The sequence below is a fragment of the Leopardus geoffroyi genome, chromosome C3 (assembly GCF_018350155.1).
Source record: "Leopardus geoffroyi isolate Oge1 chromosome C3, O.geoffroyi_Oge1_pat1.0, whole genome shotgun sequence".
Lineage (NCBI taxonomy): Eukaryota > Metazoa > Chordata > Mammalia > Carnivora > Felidae > Leopardus > Leopardus geoffroyi.
The window spans coordinates 27,472,748-27,491,666 of NC_059338.1; the positions used below are offsets into that span (position 1 = coordinate 27,472,748).

The 18,919-nt window shown below is 54.5% G+C and overlaps 1 protein-coding gene across 2 annotated transcripts; it reads right to left on the minus strand.

Annotated features, from left to right (window-relative positions):
• Nucleotides 1-2,010: 2,010 nt before the first annotated feature.
• On the minus strand, nt 2,011-13,373 carry LOC123586851 (proline and arginine rich end leucine rich repeat protein). 2 transcript variants are annotated; one of them, XM_045456408.1, is made up of 3 exons: nt 13,199-13,373; nt 4,795-5,774; nt 2,011-2,256 (listed from the first exon to the last, which is right to left on the minus strand). In XM_045456408.1, the coding sequence occupies exons 2-3, from the start codon at nt 5,756-5,758 to the stop codon at nt 2,081-2,083; spliced, it is 1,140 nt and encodes a 379-aa protein (XP_045312364.1). In that variant the 5' UTR covers nt 5,759-5,774; nt 13,199-13,373; the 3' UTR covers nt 2,011-2,080. The 2 variants fall into 2 exon arrangements, with proteins under 2 accessions (XP_045312364.1, XP_045312365.1); XM_045456409.1 differs by having other exon boundaries at nt 13,209-13,367.
• Nucleotides 13,374-18,919: the final 5,546 nt, after the last annotated feature.

Sequence of the window (18,919 nt, forward strand, 5' to 3'; positions counted from 1 at the left end):
ACCCCTGCCCTCAGGGGAACCACAGGAGCTGTGCTCCCCATGAGGGCCCCATGTGAGGGGCTGAGGTTTGCAAGGTGTGAAGGTGCAGAAGGGGGGCTTACCCGGGCTTAGCACCAGCTTGCTTATAGCCACAGTGATATACTGACTTTAAGCAGGAGCCTTGGAGAAACCAGCTGCAGCTTTGAAGAATGAGGCAGTTACATGGGAGCACAGCAGGGGTGGGGGGCACGGCGGGGGGAGGCTATGATGAAATGGGCCCCGTTTTCCATAAATGAGCAAGAGAGAAAGACGAGATCAAGTACAATGGGAATTTCTTGAAGTTAAGGACCCGGCTTGATCCAATTTCTGAAACATCTCTGGAACTTTTCTCCACCTAACGAGGGTGGGCACGGTGTCTTACTTAGTTCTAGAACATTCACCTCCACCAACATATACACTAGGGAGCTGTAGAGGGGCCGTGTCCCCTGGAGGGCGGAAGGGACAGGGGATGGGAGCAGGTCCTGTGGGGCCCAGGCTCTGCTTGGAGGCCTGTCAAGCCCCTCACTTGGCCCAGGCAGGGAGGGTGGGGAACTGTGAGGGGAGAGACAGTCCAGGTAGGGAATAAATTACTGCAAGGGAAAGGGATAATATTAGATAATTAGAGCATGGTTTAAAGAGTGGAGCTGCAGACTAGAGCATGAATGCTGGAGAGGCCTTGGCGCACAGATGTGGCGACTGAGGGCAGAAGGGGCCGGCAAGGTCAGACAGCAAACAGGAACGAGCCATATCCTCACCTGCGTTCCTGAAGGTTCCCACTTGTGCTCACCCACGATAGGAATCAGCCCCTGGCCTCAAGGCCTCTGTACCTTCGCGCCTTTTGCATCCCAGAGGAGAGGGAGACTGTGCACTCCCCCCCCCCCCCCCCCCCCCCCCCCCCCGCCCCAGCTCTTCAAGTTGGAACCTGAGACCGGCTCCTTGACTTCGTGAAACCACCCCAGAGAGAGGCAAGGGGGAAGACGGGAGCCAGCTGTGACCTGGACCAGCCACCAGGTGTCACTGATGCGTCTGCCTTAGAGGGGGAAGCCAATCTGAACTTGTGGAGGAGGCTTCTGGGAGATTTCCAGGTGCTCCGCCTCTCCCAGAACACTTTCTCGTGAACTGCTTCCGGGCTTTGGAGAGGCTTGGGCCGTCCACACTGATCGAGAACAGATGGCGGGGCAGGGCTAGTGGCTCTGCACCCTTCCCTGGGGACACTGTGTTGCCCGAGGCCTAGCCTCTTGTCTAGGCGGGCAAGGGGCTGTGGGGCCATCTGCACCCACAAGGGCCCAACCCCAGGGCTCTTGACTCCCTCCCCTCGCCCGCTGGCCGATACCTAGTTCTTAAAGCTACTTTCCTGGGCTGTTCCTCCCTGTCCTTCCTCTGGAAAGAGCGAGGCCCAGCCAGAAGGGTGTGTGCTGAGGAGAGCCCCAGCTATCCCTGTGAAGAGACTGCCAGATGTGGATCCTTGCAGGAACCCCGACCCTCTGCCCTCCTTCGGCCCTTCCCTCGCAATTCCTTGCTGGAGAACACAGGCGGTAAAGAGCCAGCACGATGTGTGTGGTGCCAGTGGGCAGGGAGGTGGGGTGGCAGTGTTAGAAGGCGGGATCCTTGGCTAAGGGGCCTTCTGGGGCCGGAGCTGTCCATCATGGCGGCGTCTCCAGCAGGACTTGCGGAACCTCACCTCTGGGCTCCTCCCGACCGTCTTCGGCTTGCTTTGGCCAGGACCAAGTTCCGACGTCAGTCCATGGCCCGGACTTACCCGGCAGTGACAGGGAGGAGGAGGACAGAAGAGGACGTGAAGTCTTTAGCTCCTGGGGCTAGAGGTTTGGGTGTGCTGTGGGTGTCTGTGAGCGGGGTGAACCCCATCTAGCCCTTAGACGTCTTGCTCTAGAAGCCGCGGGTGCAGCGGCGTGTGTTGGCTAGGCCCTGCCTCAGGAAGGTGGGACGAGAAAGGCAAAGCTGGGAGCAAGAAACAAAGATAGAGAACACGAATGGCGGGCACCGGCACGTGGGCCACTAGCATTCAAGTGCGCTCAGAGGAGCCCCAGGGGCAGCGTGAGGCCTAAATGACCACGGACTGCAGCAGGCGGAAGCACATCATGAGGTCCAGTGGGATGGGCGGCTTCAGGTGGTTCCCGTCCAGCCTCAGGTAGCGCAGGTGTGGCACGTTCTCCAGATCTGAGGAGAAGTCATGGAAGGCGACTAGATTGTTGGGGCAAATCTGGGTCCCATTGATCTCTGTGGAGGAAGAAGGGAGAGAAGTCAGCCAGCGAGGCGGGTCGGGGGTCGGGACACACGGGGCTGGGGGCAAACACGAGGAAGGAAGAGGGGAAGGACGGCTGAGGGTAAGAACCCGGGCTGGCCGCTGTCAGCGTGGGGAGTCTGCTTCAGATCTGTCCATCTCTCCCCGCCCCTCCCTCTCCACCCCCTCCCCCCACTCTCAAAAATAAAAAGAATAAAATAAAATACATAAAAAAGAAATTGAGTTCTCTTCTCTGGGATTGGCTGACCTTGGGGAGCCGTGACCTTGGGTGCATGGGTTTACTCTAATTCATTTGCAGAACGAACTAAGTCAGAATCGATCAACCACTGTTAGCGGAAATTCACTCTGCAGAGTCCTGGAGGAAGTAAACTGCGAGCTGGACCTTCACACGTGGGTGGGACCACAGCAGGTGGAGACCTGGGGGATGGTGTTCTGATAGAGTGACCTATTCTGATAGAGTTGCAGAGGCCGCAAAGCTCACGGAGACATCCGACATCCGGGAGTAGTAAATAGCACGATGAGATGCGCCAGGGCGATAAGCTGGGCGGGTAAGCAGTGGCCACGCTGTGGTCGGCTTTCCAATGGAAACCGAGATTCCACCTCTGCTCAGATGACATCAGATATGTCACCTTCCAAATGAATTTCTTATTCTCCCTAAACCTTGCCTCTTTCATCATCATCTGTGGGGTCAGCATCATTGTTGCTGATGTTGATTTCCTTCTTCCTCTCAATTCCTCATCAGAGTAGCAGAAAGAGCCCCGACAGAGGTGGGTTTTCTTCCTATGACCGCTGTGACTTTGGCCTGTCACCTTACCACCCCGACATTTTGTTCAAATCCGCGAAATGGGGACAGTGGTACCTGCCCCTCACCTCCGATGAGAGAATGCCGGTGAAGGCATTTTGCAAACTGGAAAGGACGGGGCAGGTGGCAGCATTAAGATCATTGCTGAGAACGTGGTTATCACGCTGACCCAGGGCTCACTCTGCCCATTCTGTCTGTCAGCGACACGGGAGACAGGCCGGGGTAAGGGGTACCTGTGGAGGGGGTGTGATTTTTCGGACTTCAGCCTCAAAAGGCTGGTTATCTGCTAGCAGCCTGCTCTTCCATAACCCGATCGAAACCTGTGAGCCCTTTATTGAAGTATTCTTTCTGCCTGTTTTCCCGACCCATCTAGCTTTCCGGGGGTAATGCATGCCATCAGCTTACTACCTGCAGGCTAAAATTAGAGTTTCCCCTTTTCCTGAATTTGTTCTTTTGCAACCTTTGAAAAAGCCCTCCCCTAGCGGTACCTGGGTGGCTCAGTCGGGTGAGCGGCAGACTTCGGCTCAGGCCGTGACCTCATGGTTCATGAGCCTGCCTGGGATTCTCTCTCTCCCCCTCGCTCTGCCTCTCCCTCACTTGTGTTCACTCTCTTTCTCTCTCAAAATAAATAAACTTAAAAAAAGAAAGCCCTCCTCCCACTTTCTGTAATTATTCCCGATGAGTGAGTGAGACTGGTCTCCCATTCATTTGTTTCAAGATGGTCGAAATTCAACGATCTCCCTCTCATTCTTTGGCTCGGAAACTAAGGATTGCTGATATGATTTCGGGGCTACGTCCCTTTTCCCTCGGTCCCCTTCATCCTATAGCTGCTGCGTTCCCGGTATGGACGTAGCCTGGTTTTATTCAAGGACCAGATGGGATTCTCCCTTGTTCTTAAAGCTTTCTGTTGATGGCTCTACTCAGACCTGACATGTTTGATCGAAGCAAAACTGGGACTTCCAGCCTCTTCTTCTGGGCTGTGATTTTTATCCAAAGCCCAGGATCCTAGAAGTGCAGCTGAGGCAAATTCTGCCTGAAATGTACTATCTTATATGACTAAATAGTCCAGCCTTCCAGATAGATTCAGAAAGAGCCTTCGCACTGACATGTTTCTCTGGCTGCCACTTTTTTTTTTTTTTTTTTGCCAGCTGCCTATCCTGAGTATGCGGCTGCCAGCCTGTGTACATCTTCAAGAGATTCTTCTAAACCTCGTTTCAGTCTTGCTATCACAGCTTCTGCGGCAGACAGGCGCAGGACATTTCAGGGCAGGCATTTAAATGTCACCGTTCTGTTTTCATGAGAATGTCCACGACTCTATTCCGTGTCAACCCTACCACCTGTAGATCCGGAGGGCAGAGGAGCTGGGGCTAACGAGAAGGGACAGAGGAAGACAAGCTGTTACCCTCCAAGCGTGGTGCTCTAGGCACGTGATGTGAACCTACCAAATCCTCATATCGACTTGGTGACAGAAGGTCCTATTCCCATTCTCACTTTACAGATGAGAAAACTTCTGTAGAGCTGACCTCTCTCTTCAAGGTCATACAGATAGTAAGTGACACGGTCAAGATTTGAAGTCCAGTGCCAAGTCGGGTGCTTTTTGGCTCCACCTCCTCCCCCCAGTGCTCCCAAGAAAGGGTTGAGGCAATAAGAACCTCCCCTTCCCTGGCTGTGGCTGTGGCCGTGGCCGCGGCCCTGCCCCACCCCCACTCACTCTCTATGCTGTTGTTGTTGAGGTACAGGTGCTCCAGATTGTTGCTGATGGCGGGCACGCTGCTGATCTTGTTGTGGGACAGGTGGAGCACGAGCAGATTGGAGATGTTGAAGGAGTTCTTGGGCAGCCCTCTGTCTGACAGCCGGTTGTAGTTAAGGCGAATGAAGGCGAGGTTGGGGAAGCCCTTGAAGTATCCATTAGGGATGGTCTCGATCCTGTTGCTGTCCAGGTAGAGCTGGTGGATGGCCGCGGGGACCTTGGGTGGCATCTTTCTCAGGATGTTGTGGGCCAGGTTGAGTTGCATGAGGTTCTTGAGGCCCTGGAAGGTGTCGGGCTTGAAGACGCCATCACTCAGCTTGTTGTGTTGGAGATCCAGGAGCAGCAGGCTCTCTAGCTTGCTGAAGACGCCGGGTGGGATTCTGGAGATCTGGTTCTGGCTCAGCCTCAGCTGCTCCAGGTTCCGGGGCAGGGCTGATGGCACCTCTTCGAGCTGGTTCTTCTCCATGTAGAGGAAAACCAGACTGGGTAGTTTCTCCAGTACCTTCTGGTCTATCTTGCGAATTCGGTTGTTATCCAGGTTGATCCACCTCAGGCCCGTGGCGTTCTGGAAGGACTCCACGGGGAGCTCAGTTATGAAGTTGTTCTGGAGATAGAGGTAATGGATGCGGGGTGGGATGACGGGGACCTTTCGAAGGTTGCGGCTGTCACAGTAGAGGGCAGAAGGGAAGTCAGAGGGGCAGTAGCATTCCCGGGGGCAGTCAGGGAAGATAGATGGAGGGCCTGGTGGGAGGGGAGGGGGCAGGTCTGTAGGCTCTGATGGCTCATGGGGCTGGACAAAGCCGGGTGTGGGCCTGGGTCTGGGCCTGGGCCTGGGCCTAGGTCTTGGGCGTCTTGTCAGCTGGCCTTGGGCCACTGAGGCCAAGATGAGGAGAAGTGGGAGGATCCAGCAGAGGGATGACCTCATGATCCAGGTGATGTACCTGCAGGGAGGAGACACACGAGATCATTAGCCATCTGGGCCTCCATAGTCAGGGGCCCTGTGTTGGTGGCTAGAGTTGGCCAGGATGGGTGCCAGGAGGGCTGTGGGAGGGACCTGTAGAAGCACTCTTCACTTGCCCGAATCCAGCGGATGGGAAAATAACAAGGGCTTGAGGGTCCAGGCCCCTGGCCCAGAGGCCTAGCTGCTCAGTATGTTAAGCCTGTTCTGGCAAGGGTGAGCCATCCTTACAGAAAGCACGTTGGCTGTGAATCGGGAGCTCTGGGGCTTGCTGGAGAAGACCTTAACCCTAACCTACCCCTAACCCCTAACCTTAACCCTAACCCTAACCTCTCTAGCACTCGGTCTCCCTATCTGCAGCAGGAGAAAATCATCCTTGTTCCTGTAAGAGGGATGTTAGGAAACATAGAGTCCTAAGCGTTCCATCTGGAAGGGTCCTTAGAGATCCCGTAATCCAGTGGTGTTCAAACTGTGCCTCTATTTCTGTGGGGCACCCCCAAGGGAGGGAGACCGAGTGGGCGGATCTGAGGCACCCCACCTCACCCCCGTGCCAACCCGAGCAGTCCCTTTGTTTTCAAATCTGTTATGTATAGAGGACTGGCCAAAGCGCGTATTTGAAAGAAGAGTTGCGTTGCTAAAAATGGTTTGAAATCCACCAATCAAGCCCAGACTCCACTGTTTACAAAAATTAAGCACTGGAGGGAAGAAGCGGCTTGCCAAGCAAGGGCAGGAAGCCGTTTAACAGCAAGCCCAGGACAAAGACCCAGGTCTCCTGCCTTCCAGAGCAGGGCTCGTGGAGGTCCTGGAAAGGAAGGAAAGTGCTGTAGACACGCTTGTATCTCGTGTCTGCCCCTGCTCACTCCTTATCCCTGTGCTCAGCGCTGGTCTTTGCCAGCAGGAGGCATACCAAGAATTTCTCCCCAGATGTGGAGGCTCCTATGAAAATAAACAGGGAAGGGATCAAAAGCTGTGGGGAAATCACTTTCATTTCTTCGGACATGATACTGCTGCCCCCATATCCACTGGAGTTGGTGGTTTTGAGACAGGATATGAAGAAGAACTTCCCGCTAGCCTCTGTGACATAGCGGAGTAGGTCACTGAAGGATATCTGGGGGTTGTGCTCCCAGTGGCTCTGATGACCCTTCAGAGGGAGTCACGTGGTTTGCGTCGAATTAAGCTGGAGAAAAAGCAATAGACCCGGGCTGCAGACAGAAAGTGGCAGCTCCCACGGGCTTCCTCCCCTCCCCTGGCTGGGAAGGGGGCAGGGAGGGGTTTCCTGTTCCCGCCCCTCCACAGGGCCATCAGCCGTAGGACACTCCCCTCTGGTCTGCGGCCAGGGTCCCGGTTCCCACACTGCTTCCCCAGGCCCTCCTTGCTGATTCCTCACAACGCGGTGGTCTGTCCCTCCCCTTCTGGGGTCTGGGGCACGGGGCACAGGCTTGCTGGGGTCCTCTGAGCTAGAGCGGGCCGCAGAGTGTCCCCAGCTGCATCTGGACCCTGGGATCCCTGCATCTGTTCCAGGCCTCTTGCTGTCTTTCCTTTGAGCCCACATCGGCTTAGACTCCTCCCTTGCATGCTTCTTGCTGGCTTTGCTCAAAGGAAGATGATAGAAGCCGGGCACCAGCTGCTTCATCCTGGGCCAGGTGCTCAGGAGGCACCGGGTGTGACAAGAAATAGGAGAGAGGGTGAGAGGGCAGAGCTCACCCCTGAGGGGTGGAGGGTGTCTCCCTTCACCTTTCACACACACACACACACACACACACACACACACACACAGGACACCTAGTCTGCTCTCTCTCTCTCATGCACACACGCACACGCACACACACACACACGCTCCCCTCTCTGCACCATACATCTATGTGTATGGTCCACATGCCATGTGCGTGCGTGTGTGTCCTTACATAGTACGCTGAGAATGGGACGGGAGTAAAGGGAGGGGGAAGGAAGGAGGACAGGAAGGGAATGAGGGAGGGAGGGAAGACAGATGAGCAGGAAGGAGGCAAGAGATTGCCCTGCAGCCTCTGTTGCCCTCCACCTCCGTCCAGAGGGGTCTCTCCCCAGGCAGGCTCCTCCAAGGGGGTCCACGGGGGCCATTTCCCCGGGCCTCCTACCACAAAGAACCCCACAGTTAGATTCTTGACTTTAGCTCCAGCTGAGGATCCAACAGTCCCCAAAGGACTGGAAAGAGAAGACATTCATTGTAAACTGAACTTGAGTCTTGCTGCCGGGGCCCGTACCCCTTAATGACTGATGATTTATGAATTAACAGTTTACTAGCCCTGTGCTTTTCTTGAAAATAGCACAGTCATATGCATTTCAAGGGGGTGGTTCAAGGGTCTGTATGCTAAAAACAAACATTTTTTAAAGCCCCCAATTTCGTGACCCGTTTTGTTTTGACACGTCTTTATTTTCCAATTACCTGGAAGCTGGAAATGAGCAAAAGGCTTCCCAGCACTGGCTGCGTGGGGCTCCCTATTTCCCCTCCTTGCCCTTGTCACCCAAAGCGTCTACCTTGTCACCCAAAGCGTCTACCAGGTACTGGGCCCCGAGTCATGCAAATAAAGCTGGTCCAGAGCTTCCAGCAAAGATCGCTCTTCTCAGAGCCATTAGGAGGTTTTAGAGGAAAAGTTCTCTGTGACTGTTCCGTGGAGAAACACTGGATGGATCTGTTCAGCAACCCTTCTCTTAGCCCCACGGCTCAACCACTCTGTGTGTGTGTGTGTGTGTGTGTGTGTGTGTGTGTGCGCGCGTGTGTGTGCGCGTGCCCATGCTTCTTTCTTGAGAAAACAGAGCTCATTTCTAAGGCTTTTCTCTTTAGGCAACGCCTCTTCCTGCTGGAGCCTAACTGTCCAGAGGGGGAGGTCCCGACAGCTCAGCCATTGCCCCGGCAATACACAGCGATGTCCTACGTCCCCCAAAGCAGAATCTGTGTGACAGGGTGGAGGTCCCTAGACTCCAAGGGAGTCATAACCCGCCCCCCCAACCCCCAACAAAGCCCGAAGTCACACTTTCTTATGTTCCTGCCTTCCAGAGCCTTCTGTCCAATCAAAAACTCCCTTAGGGTGGGTCATAAGTGTGCGTGATTTTTAAATTTCGTATGCTTTTGCAAGCACACCGCCCCAGCGTTCTGGGCGTTTCGCAGCGTTCTGCTGGGCTGTGTTCACTGCTTAGTCAGTGGGCGCCTGTTAACCAGCTACAAGCACTAACCTCCCGCTGTTCTGGGCACGGGCTCTACAGACTTGCTGCTTCATGGGGGCAAAGCCCAGCCCAACATTCACTCTCTCCAGTTAAGAACATTTCCTATGAGAGTTCTCATTTGGAATTTCAGTTCCAAGTATTGGAGATCTGGGCTTGACTCCTGGCTCGGACCCTCCTCCCCAGGCCCCAGGCTCCTCGTGTGTGTGGGGATGAAATGAAATCACACACACGCAGGCATGTCGTAGAACATTAAAATCTCTACAAGTGGCAGGGGTTTCACGTATTCATCTGTTTGTTTATAAAAGAGCAGTTTCTCTAGGGAAACTCTGGTTTTTAAAGTGAGATAGCCCGCATCCCTACCTAGCTCCTGAATTCATTCATTTAAGGCTTGAAACCCAGGACTAATGTTGAGACGCAGGGCAGGGCTGGGTTGAGGTTCGCGTGAGTTTGCCAAGTCAGTAAGAGCAAGTTTAAGGGTAGTTGGCTTTGCGTGGAGAGTGTGGGATTGGGGTCGGCCTGGAAGTCAGGTTGGCCTGACAGAAGAAGGTTTACTCCACGCTACGGTCGACCCTTGAGCAACACGGGTTTGGATTGCGCGGGTCTGCTGATGCGCAGATGTTTTTCAATATATATATGTACAGCCCTGTAAATGTATTTTCCCTTCCTTCTGATGTTTTAAAATAACATGGTCTTTTCTCTAGCTTACTTCATCGTCGGAATGCCGCATATAATACATACAGCATACAAAGCATGTGTTTATCCACTGTTGGTTGATGTTATCGGTGAAGCTCCGGGTCAACGGTAGGCTATTAGTAGTTAAGTTTTGGGGGAATCAAAAGTTACATGCCGATTTTCAACTGTGCAGCGGTGGGGGAGAGACTGGCACCCCTAACCTTGAGTTTTTCTAAGGGTCAACTGTACTCATTGGTTGTTTTTTTTCTTGTCAGATTTCCTGCCTAGCTGGTCACCCCTAAGCCTCCATGGCTTAACCCAGCCAGCATCCCTGCCGTGGAGAGTGGGGGTGCCCCCTGCCCCAGGGCTGTGCCCATTGGGATGACCCTCTTTCTTCGCTTCCTTCTTTCCGTTCTAAACTCAGACATTTGAAAGCTATCCTGCTCCCCTTTTCTCTTGCCGAAGCCCAGAAGGACGAAGTCAAGAGAATCAGGTGGTCATTTGTGAACACACGAGTGAGACAGCCTCAGGCTGCCTGTACTCCTTTTAAGGCCTCCAAGTAGGGCTGTGTGGACTTGTGTGGTCGTCAGGTAAGGAAAGGGCTGTGGAGGCATGACGAATTCAACACACTATTGATGCAGCTGGGGGTGAATCAGAATACAGGGGAGCCTGACTGGGGCACTGGGGAGAGAGCTTTGTGAATTCTCAGCCCATCTTCTGCTACTTAGTTACGCGGCCCTGTCCTCAGCCTCAGTTTCCTTGCCTGTAAAATGGGGATAACAAATCTTCCCTATCCCTCTCTTCCTCACTCAGCTGTTGTCAGAAACAAGTGTGATAAGCGACTTTGAAATGAACCACAGATCAACAAATACTAAAAATAAATATAACACTATTATGGAGAGACCATCTGTCTCCCCAGCGTCTACCACAAGGCAAAGTGTAAACAGAATGAAGTTTTTTTGGTCTGAGGCCACTAGTCCAGAAGAGCAAGTTTTCCATTCCAAGGGACTAAGGACAAAATGGGACGGGATGACGGTCCTCCTCTGACAGCCTGTCGCCTCCCCGTATCCTTCGTTCTGCCTCCCTCTCCCGGCATCTCCACCCCCTGAAGAAAGCCTAGAAGAATCTGTCCGATGCCTTCAGCACTTCTATCTAGATCTGGGTCTCAACCCTGCAACTCTTCGGTTGCTCAGCTGGATACCGTGGGCAAACCTCCCACCTCTGCCAACCTTCAGTGTCCTCATCTGTAACGTGGGCACATTAACCCCTTCTTAGCAGACTGCTTTGAGGGTTAAATAAGTAAATGTGTTTAAAGTGAGTGCTCAGTGAATGCTAAGCTGTTGTTGACATTTTTTCAAAGCAATGGGGTCTCTTTAACTTGGCCAGAGGGCAACCCTGCCCTCGACCCAAAGGTAGGGATTCTCCCAGGTGGGTACTGGCTGGTGGCTTTCCCCCAGCTCTTCTACACCCTGCAACCTCCTCCCTTGGGGTCCTTGAGACCACACTTGGGCCTTAGAATCAACTATCTGGAGACCGTAGAAGCTCCCCAGCCGCCCGGGGGAAGGTCCACTTTGTCTTTCCAATTCACTAACCCCACCTGAAGTCTTTCTAGAGCAGGTGAAGGGATGCTGGCCAGGTAAGGCACAGACTCACTTCTTCAGCAGGCCCTGGAGCCCCCTGTGATCTGTGACTTCCCCTCCCGACCTCTTGCACCTGGCTTTTTTTGGCCTCTTCCAGCCTTGATGTGCTTCCCTCACATGCCCCATAAGTGGGGCTGCCCACCGGGGAGGTGAAGGGGGAGTGCAGAGCTTGGTGTTCAGCCCATCCTCTGAGCACATCGGAACAGACAGCCGTTGGGCAGGAGGAGAGGGGATCTAGAAGGGATGGGGAAGGGCCCAGTGCAGTGCTCAAGCAGATTAGCAAGTGAGAGGACACATAAGCTCTTTGGAGCTATTTTGGGGGGAACTCTCTTTCTGGAAGGTTCCCTATGATATGGTTGCCGCTGCTTGCAAGGAAGAGGCCCACAGCAGATCTTCCCTGTCCCTTCAGGTGCATGCTCCCACTCCCCGGAAGAGGGTGGCCCATTCAGGACACCCGGGAGGTCCTCCACCGGCGGTCCTTGTCCAGGAAGCCGCACAGCCCTTCTGCCCAGCTCACACTGCCCAGGCATGGGTCTCTCTCAGGCCCCTCATTCAGGTGCTCAAACCCTAGCTGACCATCAGGATCCCCTCGAGTATTAAACAACAGTAGATTCCTGGGTTCCATCCCATAGGTCTATATTTTTAGTAGGCCCCCCCTCCCCCACAGGTAATTTTGAAGATCGACCACATTTGGCAACCCTGATCTGCCCACCGCTACCTGTCCTGGGACAGCACTCTCTGCTTTTGTAGAGGCATAAGGTGGGGGGGGAGTTGTGGAGGAGGGGGGGTCCAACCTACTAGGAAATGAGACCCATCCAATTATTCACTTCAGCCTCCCCCTCCCTGACTGATGGAGGAATTACCGTCTTTTTGCCCTCTGCCACAAGGACCCCTCGCCAACCTGGGATGGTTTTGAAATTGCTTTAAAGACAAATCTTCTCTGGCTGCCCACAGGGGAAAAAAAAAAATCAATGAGCTGTCCCCAGAGCTGGGAAGTAGGACCTCCAAGGCTTACAAGCTGGGTTGCTCTCTTCCCTTTCTTTCCAAAAGCCAAGTGGTTTGGACCAGAGAGGGAAATTCAGAGCTACTGGGAAGACACTGTGCAAGTTGGAAAGGCACTTTTTTTTCTCCCTCCTACCCAATTAATTTCTAAAGAACGAAGCAACCCTTCCAGCGCCTGCCCTGGTTCATCTCCTCCCTGCTCGGCCTCACTCAGGACACATGATTTTCTTTTGGCTCTGCTATCTCAGTGGGAGACCCACTTTCTCTTTGCTCTTACAGCTGGGGAGGCATGTGAAAGGGTGAGAGACAAGACGGAGACACCGAGAGAGACAGAGACTGAGTGTGTGTGTGTGTGTGTGTGTGTGTGTGTGTGTGTGCTGGCACCCAGTCACTATGTGATTTAGCTCTGCACGTCGGATGCAGTCAGAGAGGGGACGGACAGGACACCTTCATATTGTGTGTGTATTTACGTGAGTGTGCAGGGAAAGTGTGGTCTCCCTGGGACGTGTGTGCACCCGTGATGGCCCGTGGCAGTATGAGAAAGGTGCAAAGAAATGGGTTCTAGAGTCGGGTTTCCATAGAAACACCTGAGGGGTAGGAACACTGTGTGCAGCCTAACTCCCTGTGCGACGGCAAACATCGGCGCCCAGAAGGTGTGACTTTTGCATCAGGCAAATACGTAGGCACGGAATGAGGGACAGAAAGTAGTGGAGGAGGGCACAGAAGAAATGAGGAAGGCAAACTGGAGCTCATTTGAAAGGCAAAAAGGTGGGAGGAAGGAAGGAGGCAAGGAGGACGTAGAGACCAGATCAGTAACATCAGCTGGACAGAGCAGGAGGAACCCTGCTGGAGGAAGGGGTCCTTCCCCCCCGCACCTCCCCACTGGGCTTACCTGCACACACCTGCCTCTCCTCTGAGCTGTGGGTTTATTCCCCAGGCAAGGCTCCCCCTCTTCCTCCCCCACCCTTCGGTGGAGCTGTGGCAGCAGAGAGCCAGCTAGAAGTTCTGATCTCCCGGTGGTGCCTGCCCACTTGTGTTTGCCTGACTTTGCTTCTACCAGATCCTAGTGGGGTGGGGAGGTTAGGTTAGGGGGAGGGATGGGCAGATTGCAGGGAGGGAGGAGAAGGAGGAGGGAGGGGAGGGAGGGAGGAGGAAGGAGGGAGGGAGGGAGGGAGCTTGGGAAAGGAGGAATGACAACAATAAAGTCTTTATTTGGCAGCCAAAACTCCCAAAGACTTCATCCACACACCATGCCCACTAACGGACTCGTTTTTAATAACATTTCCTTCTGTTGCTGCTGCTTCTGGGGGGGAGATTGTTTGACCCATGTTTGGAAAACAAGCCAAACGAACAGAGGAAACAGGCATGAAAAGCAACCTCTGTACGGGCCACAGCTGCATAGCTGGGTTCAGCCCCAGCCTGTTTCATGCCTCCTCCGAACAATCGCCCTGCCTCTGCTGCCGGTTGATCCCCCGGTGTTAAATTCCCGAACGAGTGAGGGGCGTGGGGTATTTCCTCCGAGCAGCGAGCAGCAGTCATCCTGCCCTTTCCCACCTTCTCTAGGAGGGTTGCAAAGGGAGTGGGGTCTTGCCATACAGTGAGCTGGCAGGAAGACGGCCTCGGTTTGGCTGCTAGAGGGATGCTCTGAGGACCAGAGAGGGCAAAGTCCGGCCTGGGGTCACACAGCAAAGGCGGGCAGAAGTAAGATTTGACGTAAGACCTAAAGTCACGGTCCCTTGCTCCTGGTTTACTTTTTCTATCACAGTAGAGAGAGCCGTGGTGCCTAGTGACAAGGAAATCCCTCCACCCACCTCCCATCGGGGGTGGGTAGAGGGAGGAACGCTGACATTAGGATCAGCAGCCCTGGGCTCTGCCACTCGCGAGCCGTGCTATGGCAGGCAAGTCCCTCAGTTTCACGTGGAGCCTCAGTTTCCTCATCTGTGCAGTGGGGATAACACCTGCCTCACAGGGTTGGCAGGATTAAATGAAATCACGGATGTGAGGGCGCTTGATAAACTGGGAAGATGTTCGAGTTTAGGAGCGAGATTACGGTGCCTGGTGGTCAGCCTAAGCCGTGGAGGAGGGAAACGAAACCCACTCCTCCTTTCCCCACCCCCTTTCCACCCTAAACCTTGTGCCTTCCACACCCTGCTGGGGAGGTGTTGCTGGAAGCCAGCAGAACTCTAGGTTCACCTTAACCCTGGACGTGCCAGGCCACGTGTGCCTTTTTATTTTTCACCCAGGTGGCGTATGTCCCCTCCTGCAGGCTGAGCGCAGCAGACCCTAGACTTGCTCGTTTCCCTTGCTTGTGGCGGGTGGTACGTCGAGTCCCAGAAAGATGAGCAAGTCACATGAGGCACGGGAAGGACGGGCAGGGGGCGTGGGAGGAGGGCTTAGACAGGATATGGGGCAGGGTTGTGACTTGTATCCATTTTTCATGGGGGTCCATCCAATCCCAGAGTCTTTGCTCCCTGATGGTGACCAACCCCACGCCGTGACAAGCCCGTGCGTCTCCCCCGCTCCCTCCTTCGTCTGCCTTATCCTGGGCTCAGCAGACAGAATTGGGGTGAAGCATACAGACGGCCAGGAGGATATTCAGGAGTGCCTAGAGTTTGCTCACGGGTGGCCCGTGGATCTAACGTGGCTTGAGGACCCAACGTGTTTTTTGCGTTTCTCTTGGCAAAAACCTGTTTCTCGTGGCAAAGTTAAAACCTATACACATTTACGCAGAATAGTATTAATAACCCGATAGGCCCAGCACCCAGCTTCAACACTCACCAACTCGCGGCCCACCTTGTTCCCTCCGTGTTCCCCCCTCCCCCAAACCCCACTGGAATATGATTTTTTAAATTTTTTAAAAAAGTTTATTTTTGCGAGACAGACAGACAGACAGAGTGTGAGCAGGGGAGGGGCAGAGAGAGAAAGAGAGACACAGAATCGGAAGCAGGCTCCAGGCTCTGAGCTGTCAGCACAGAGCCCGACGCGGGGCCCGAACCCATAAGCTGAGAGATCGTGACCTGAGCTGCAGTCCGATACTGAGCTGACTGAACCACCCACGTGCCCCCCTCACTGGAAGGCTTTTAAGCAGTAATATTTTTTTAAAACTGGATTTGAAGCTTTTAGGGAGAGAAAGCACTTCCCCGTGCAACATAATCAGCACCCTGTGTGCTGTCTCGTCTTAGACTGGATGGGCTCGATGGCCCCGTTCAGTTACTTATCTGCCTGCTCTCCAAGACCTTTGCGTCCACAAGCGGTGGTCTAGGGGCAGCGACTGAGAAATGAGGTGAGTTGGGACAAATCAGGGATGCTATAAGGGAGAAGGGTCACCTCAACCAACCTGCCTTTCTCATCCCCTTGACGGAGGACATACCCGCCTCCACAGCGGCAGACAGGGGACTAGGTTCTCGAGAACAGGCTTTGCCTCTCATTCGCTGTGTGACCTTAGAGATGTCTCTCTCCCTCTCTGGCCTCAGTTCATCCTTTGGAAATGTGAGGTTGTACTAAGGTTGTACTAAGCGTTCTCCTCCAGCGAGTGTGAAGAGAGCCTGAGATCTGGGGTCAGGACCCTGGGCTAACATCTCAGTTCCGCTACTCTAGGTCCTTGGAGAGCAGGTCTTGAACATATCTTCGTCTAAGGCAATAACCCACGTCCTGCCCAGGCCACACCCGGGATAACTCGGGGCTCATTGGAAACATCAGCTGGGAGAGCATGTTGTGGTTCACTGGCTTTGTATGGCCAGACCTTGAGACTCCTCTAGAAAGATGTGGCTCCTCCAGAAAGAGCTTCCTGTCCCGGAGTCCTGGGGGACCCCGGTTGGTGCAGCTTCCCCCCAGTGTGTTAAGGACAACGTGAGGTCAATGCTGGGGAGAGCGGTGGAAAGTCCGGAGATGCTGGCTCCTGCTTGCTTCCTCCTAGGATGGGGCTGGGGGATGATGTGGGGCAGAAAATGCAGGGGGAGAGGCAGGGGAGGGAGGCAGCTCTCCGATGTGGTGGACTACACCAGGTCCCTCTCGCTCTTCCCACCCGGGTTGAAACTCTATCTCGGAGGCTCACTGCTTATTGGACCCGCATAGGGAACGCTTGCAGCCCAGGGAGAAAGGGCATGACTGTGTATGATCCTTTCCATAGAAATACAGAAGCGAGGCCGCTCTGGCTCCCCACCTCCCCACTGCCCTGCCCCAACCCCTGCCAGGAAGGAGCAGTGTGGCCTGGAGGAGCTTTGGCTCAGACCGCCCCGCGGTCACCGGGCGCACAGAGGCTGGCCCTGGGACGGACCCTCACGCCTCGCCAACCGCGGCTCACGGCGTAGGGTGGCTGGGGGTCTGGGCAAGTGCGCCACAGGGAGAAGCTGTGGGCGTCCTGTGGCCACTTACCCCGCCCCCCCCCCCCACCCAGCCTGGGGGGGCCGGGGTTGCCTGGGGTAAGTGGGCTCCTGGCGGTTGGAGGCAGCATCCCGTGTATCACGGCATAAACCCACAGCCCCCACCAGGGGCTTGGCCCACGCCGGGTGCTCAGTAGGAGTCTGTCTCATCACATTTAAGAGGGTTGAACAAGGAGATTCTCTGTCACTCGCTTTAAAAAAAAAAAAAAAATGTTTGTTTTTGAACATGAATGGGTAATATAGTCTCTTGATTCGAAATCCAAAAGATACACGAGGGTGAACAAGGACCAGGCTTTTTCCCCTGCCTGTCTCCCCGTCGTCCAGTCTCCTCCAAGAGACAATCAGCGTACCAGTTTCTTGGGTCTTGCCGGGTTTATTTAACGCACGCACAGGCAGAAAGTACAAGCAAGCGTGCATTTTATTTTTCCTTAGTGGTGTGTTTTGATGATCACTCCATAGTGGGGCGCACGGCTCTCTCTCTCTTTCTCTCTGGCCCGTATCTTTCTGACCAGTCCTTCCTGACAGCTGTTGGGTCCTCCTGCCCCATGTGTAAGGTAGGCAGTGCTGAGCCTGGAGCCTTACAAGCTTGGGTCCCCTCCTGGCTCTGCCTCCTCTCCATGTGGCCTGGGTGGCCTGGAGCTATTCGTTGGTCCTCTCCGCGCCTCCGTGGTCTCGGCTTCTCTGGGACAGGTATCCATGGCAGCACATCGACTCAGCAGCGAAACGATCCTGTAATTTAACTTCCTTCTACACTTGGACTTTACTTCTGAATCTGAGTGCTCTTTTCAGTGGCCCGGTGGAAAACTCTCGGTCCTTTGTTGTAGCCCTCCCCCTGGGAATATACAGCAGCTGGGGTGAGTTTGTGGGGCGCCAGGGCCTGGGTGGGAGGGTGTCCGGGTGGGGCGTGCCCACGGTTCCCTGCCGACGTTCCACCCGGGATGCACGTTCTTCATCGCCGAGGCCCCCGGGCAGGCAGCCCTCTGCCACCTTCTGAGGCTGTGTACGGAGAGGACGCAAAGCTTCTCCGGGACTGCCATTTCCTCCTGGAGACGTGCTGGCTGCCTGGCTCTCTACCAGGGCCTTACACTCCATAGAGTCCCACATTCTCCCCCCACCTGGCCCTGACCGGGGGCCATTTCTTCTCTGGGGGAGGAAGTTTCCTTGTCCCCCTTACTTCTAGGCAAGACACTATATCTATGCTCAGAAGACCCCAAGGGCGCAGGCTTGTGGAAAATGAAGCCAGTGACCCTTGTGGGCTGCTTCCGTCTCCTGGGTGCCCTGAGGCAGGGAGCACAGAGCTGGTCTCCCTGTTTTAACCAGAGGGAAGGGGGGTGGGGTGCAAAGACAAGGAAGGAAGAAACGGATTGTCTGTTGGCCACGTGGTGAGCGTACCGAGACAGGTGGACCCTGAAATCCCTTTCCACTCGATGTCCACGATCCTGTCCATGGTTGTCGGCTTGTGGGCCAGCTGAGCAGTCCCGGTACACAGTCAGCTGGTGTGACAGCACACGCGGACCTGGGGACGCTCGGTCAGCGTTGCTTATGGAGCTCCTCGGGTGCTGGAGGAGCCAGGCTTAAGGGAGTGGTGACCGCGTTCTGCCTTCCAAGGTGACGTCGCCCAGATTCCGGGATGCCTCTTTTGTCCTGCGATCGCACCATCCTGGAACTCTGGTCTAACTTAATTTTATGTTGCAAACATTGCTTTTCACAAGTCGCAGCCCTGGATCTGACTTTCAGCTTCCGGGTATAATCTGAGAAGTCGCTGGTGCAACCCTGCTCCATGTCACAGACTGTTAATGACACTGCCTCACGTGGGCACGGCCGTGCTGCAGCCATGTGACAATGACCAGCCTACGGACCTGCATGGTCAGTTATGCCTCATGTCACGAGATCTAGGAGGGCAGGAGCAAGGCAGCCACCATATATGGCCTCGGGGGTCCTCACATCCACGTGGGCACCAAGCATCATCTTTAAACTGAATAACAGCGGGGCACCTGGGTGGCTCAGTTGGTTAAGCGACCAGCTTGATCTTGTGGTTTGTGGGTTCTAGCCCCACATCGGGCTCTCTGAAATGGCACGGAGCCTGCTTTGGATCCTCTCTCTCCCTCTCTTTCTGCCCCTCCCCTGCTGGCGCTCTCTCTCTCTCAAAAATAAACATTAAAAAATAAACTGAATAATAGTGAAAGTAATATCTAAAGCTTGTGGAGGCTTACAGGTGCCGGGCGTTCTTT

What these genes read in the sequence shown, in the direction of transcription:
- LOC123586851 (XM_045456408.1), bottom strand. Translation starts at nt 5,758, where the DNA reads ATGAGGTCATCCCTCTGCTGGATCCTCCCACTTCTCCTCATCTTGGCC. An exon ending in CAACAACAACAGCATAGAGA is followed by an intron (nt 2,257 to 4,794) that starts GTGAGTGGGGGT and finishes CTTCCTCCACAG; the next exon opens with AGATCAATGGGACCCAGATT.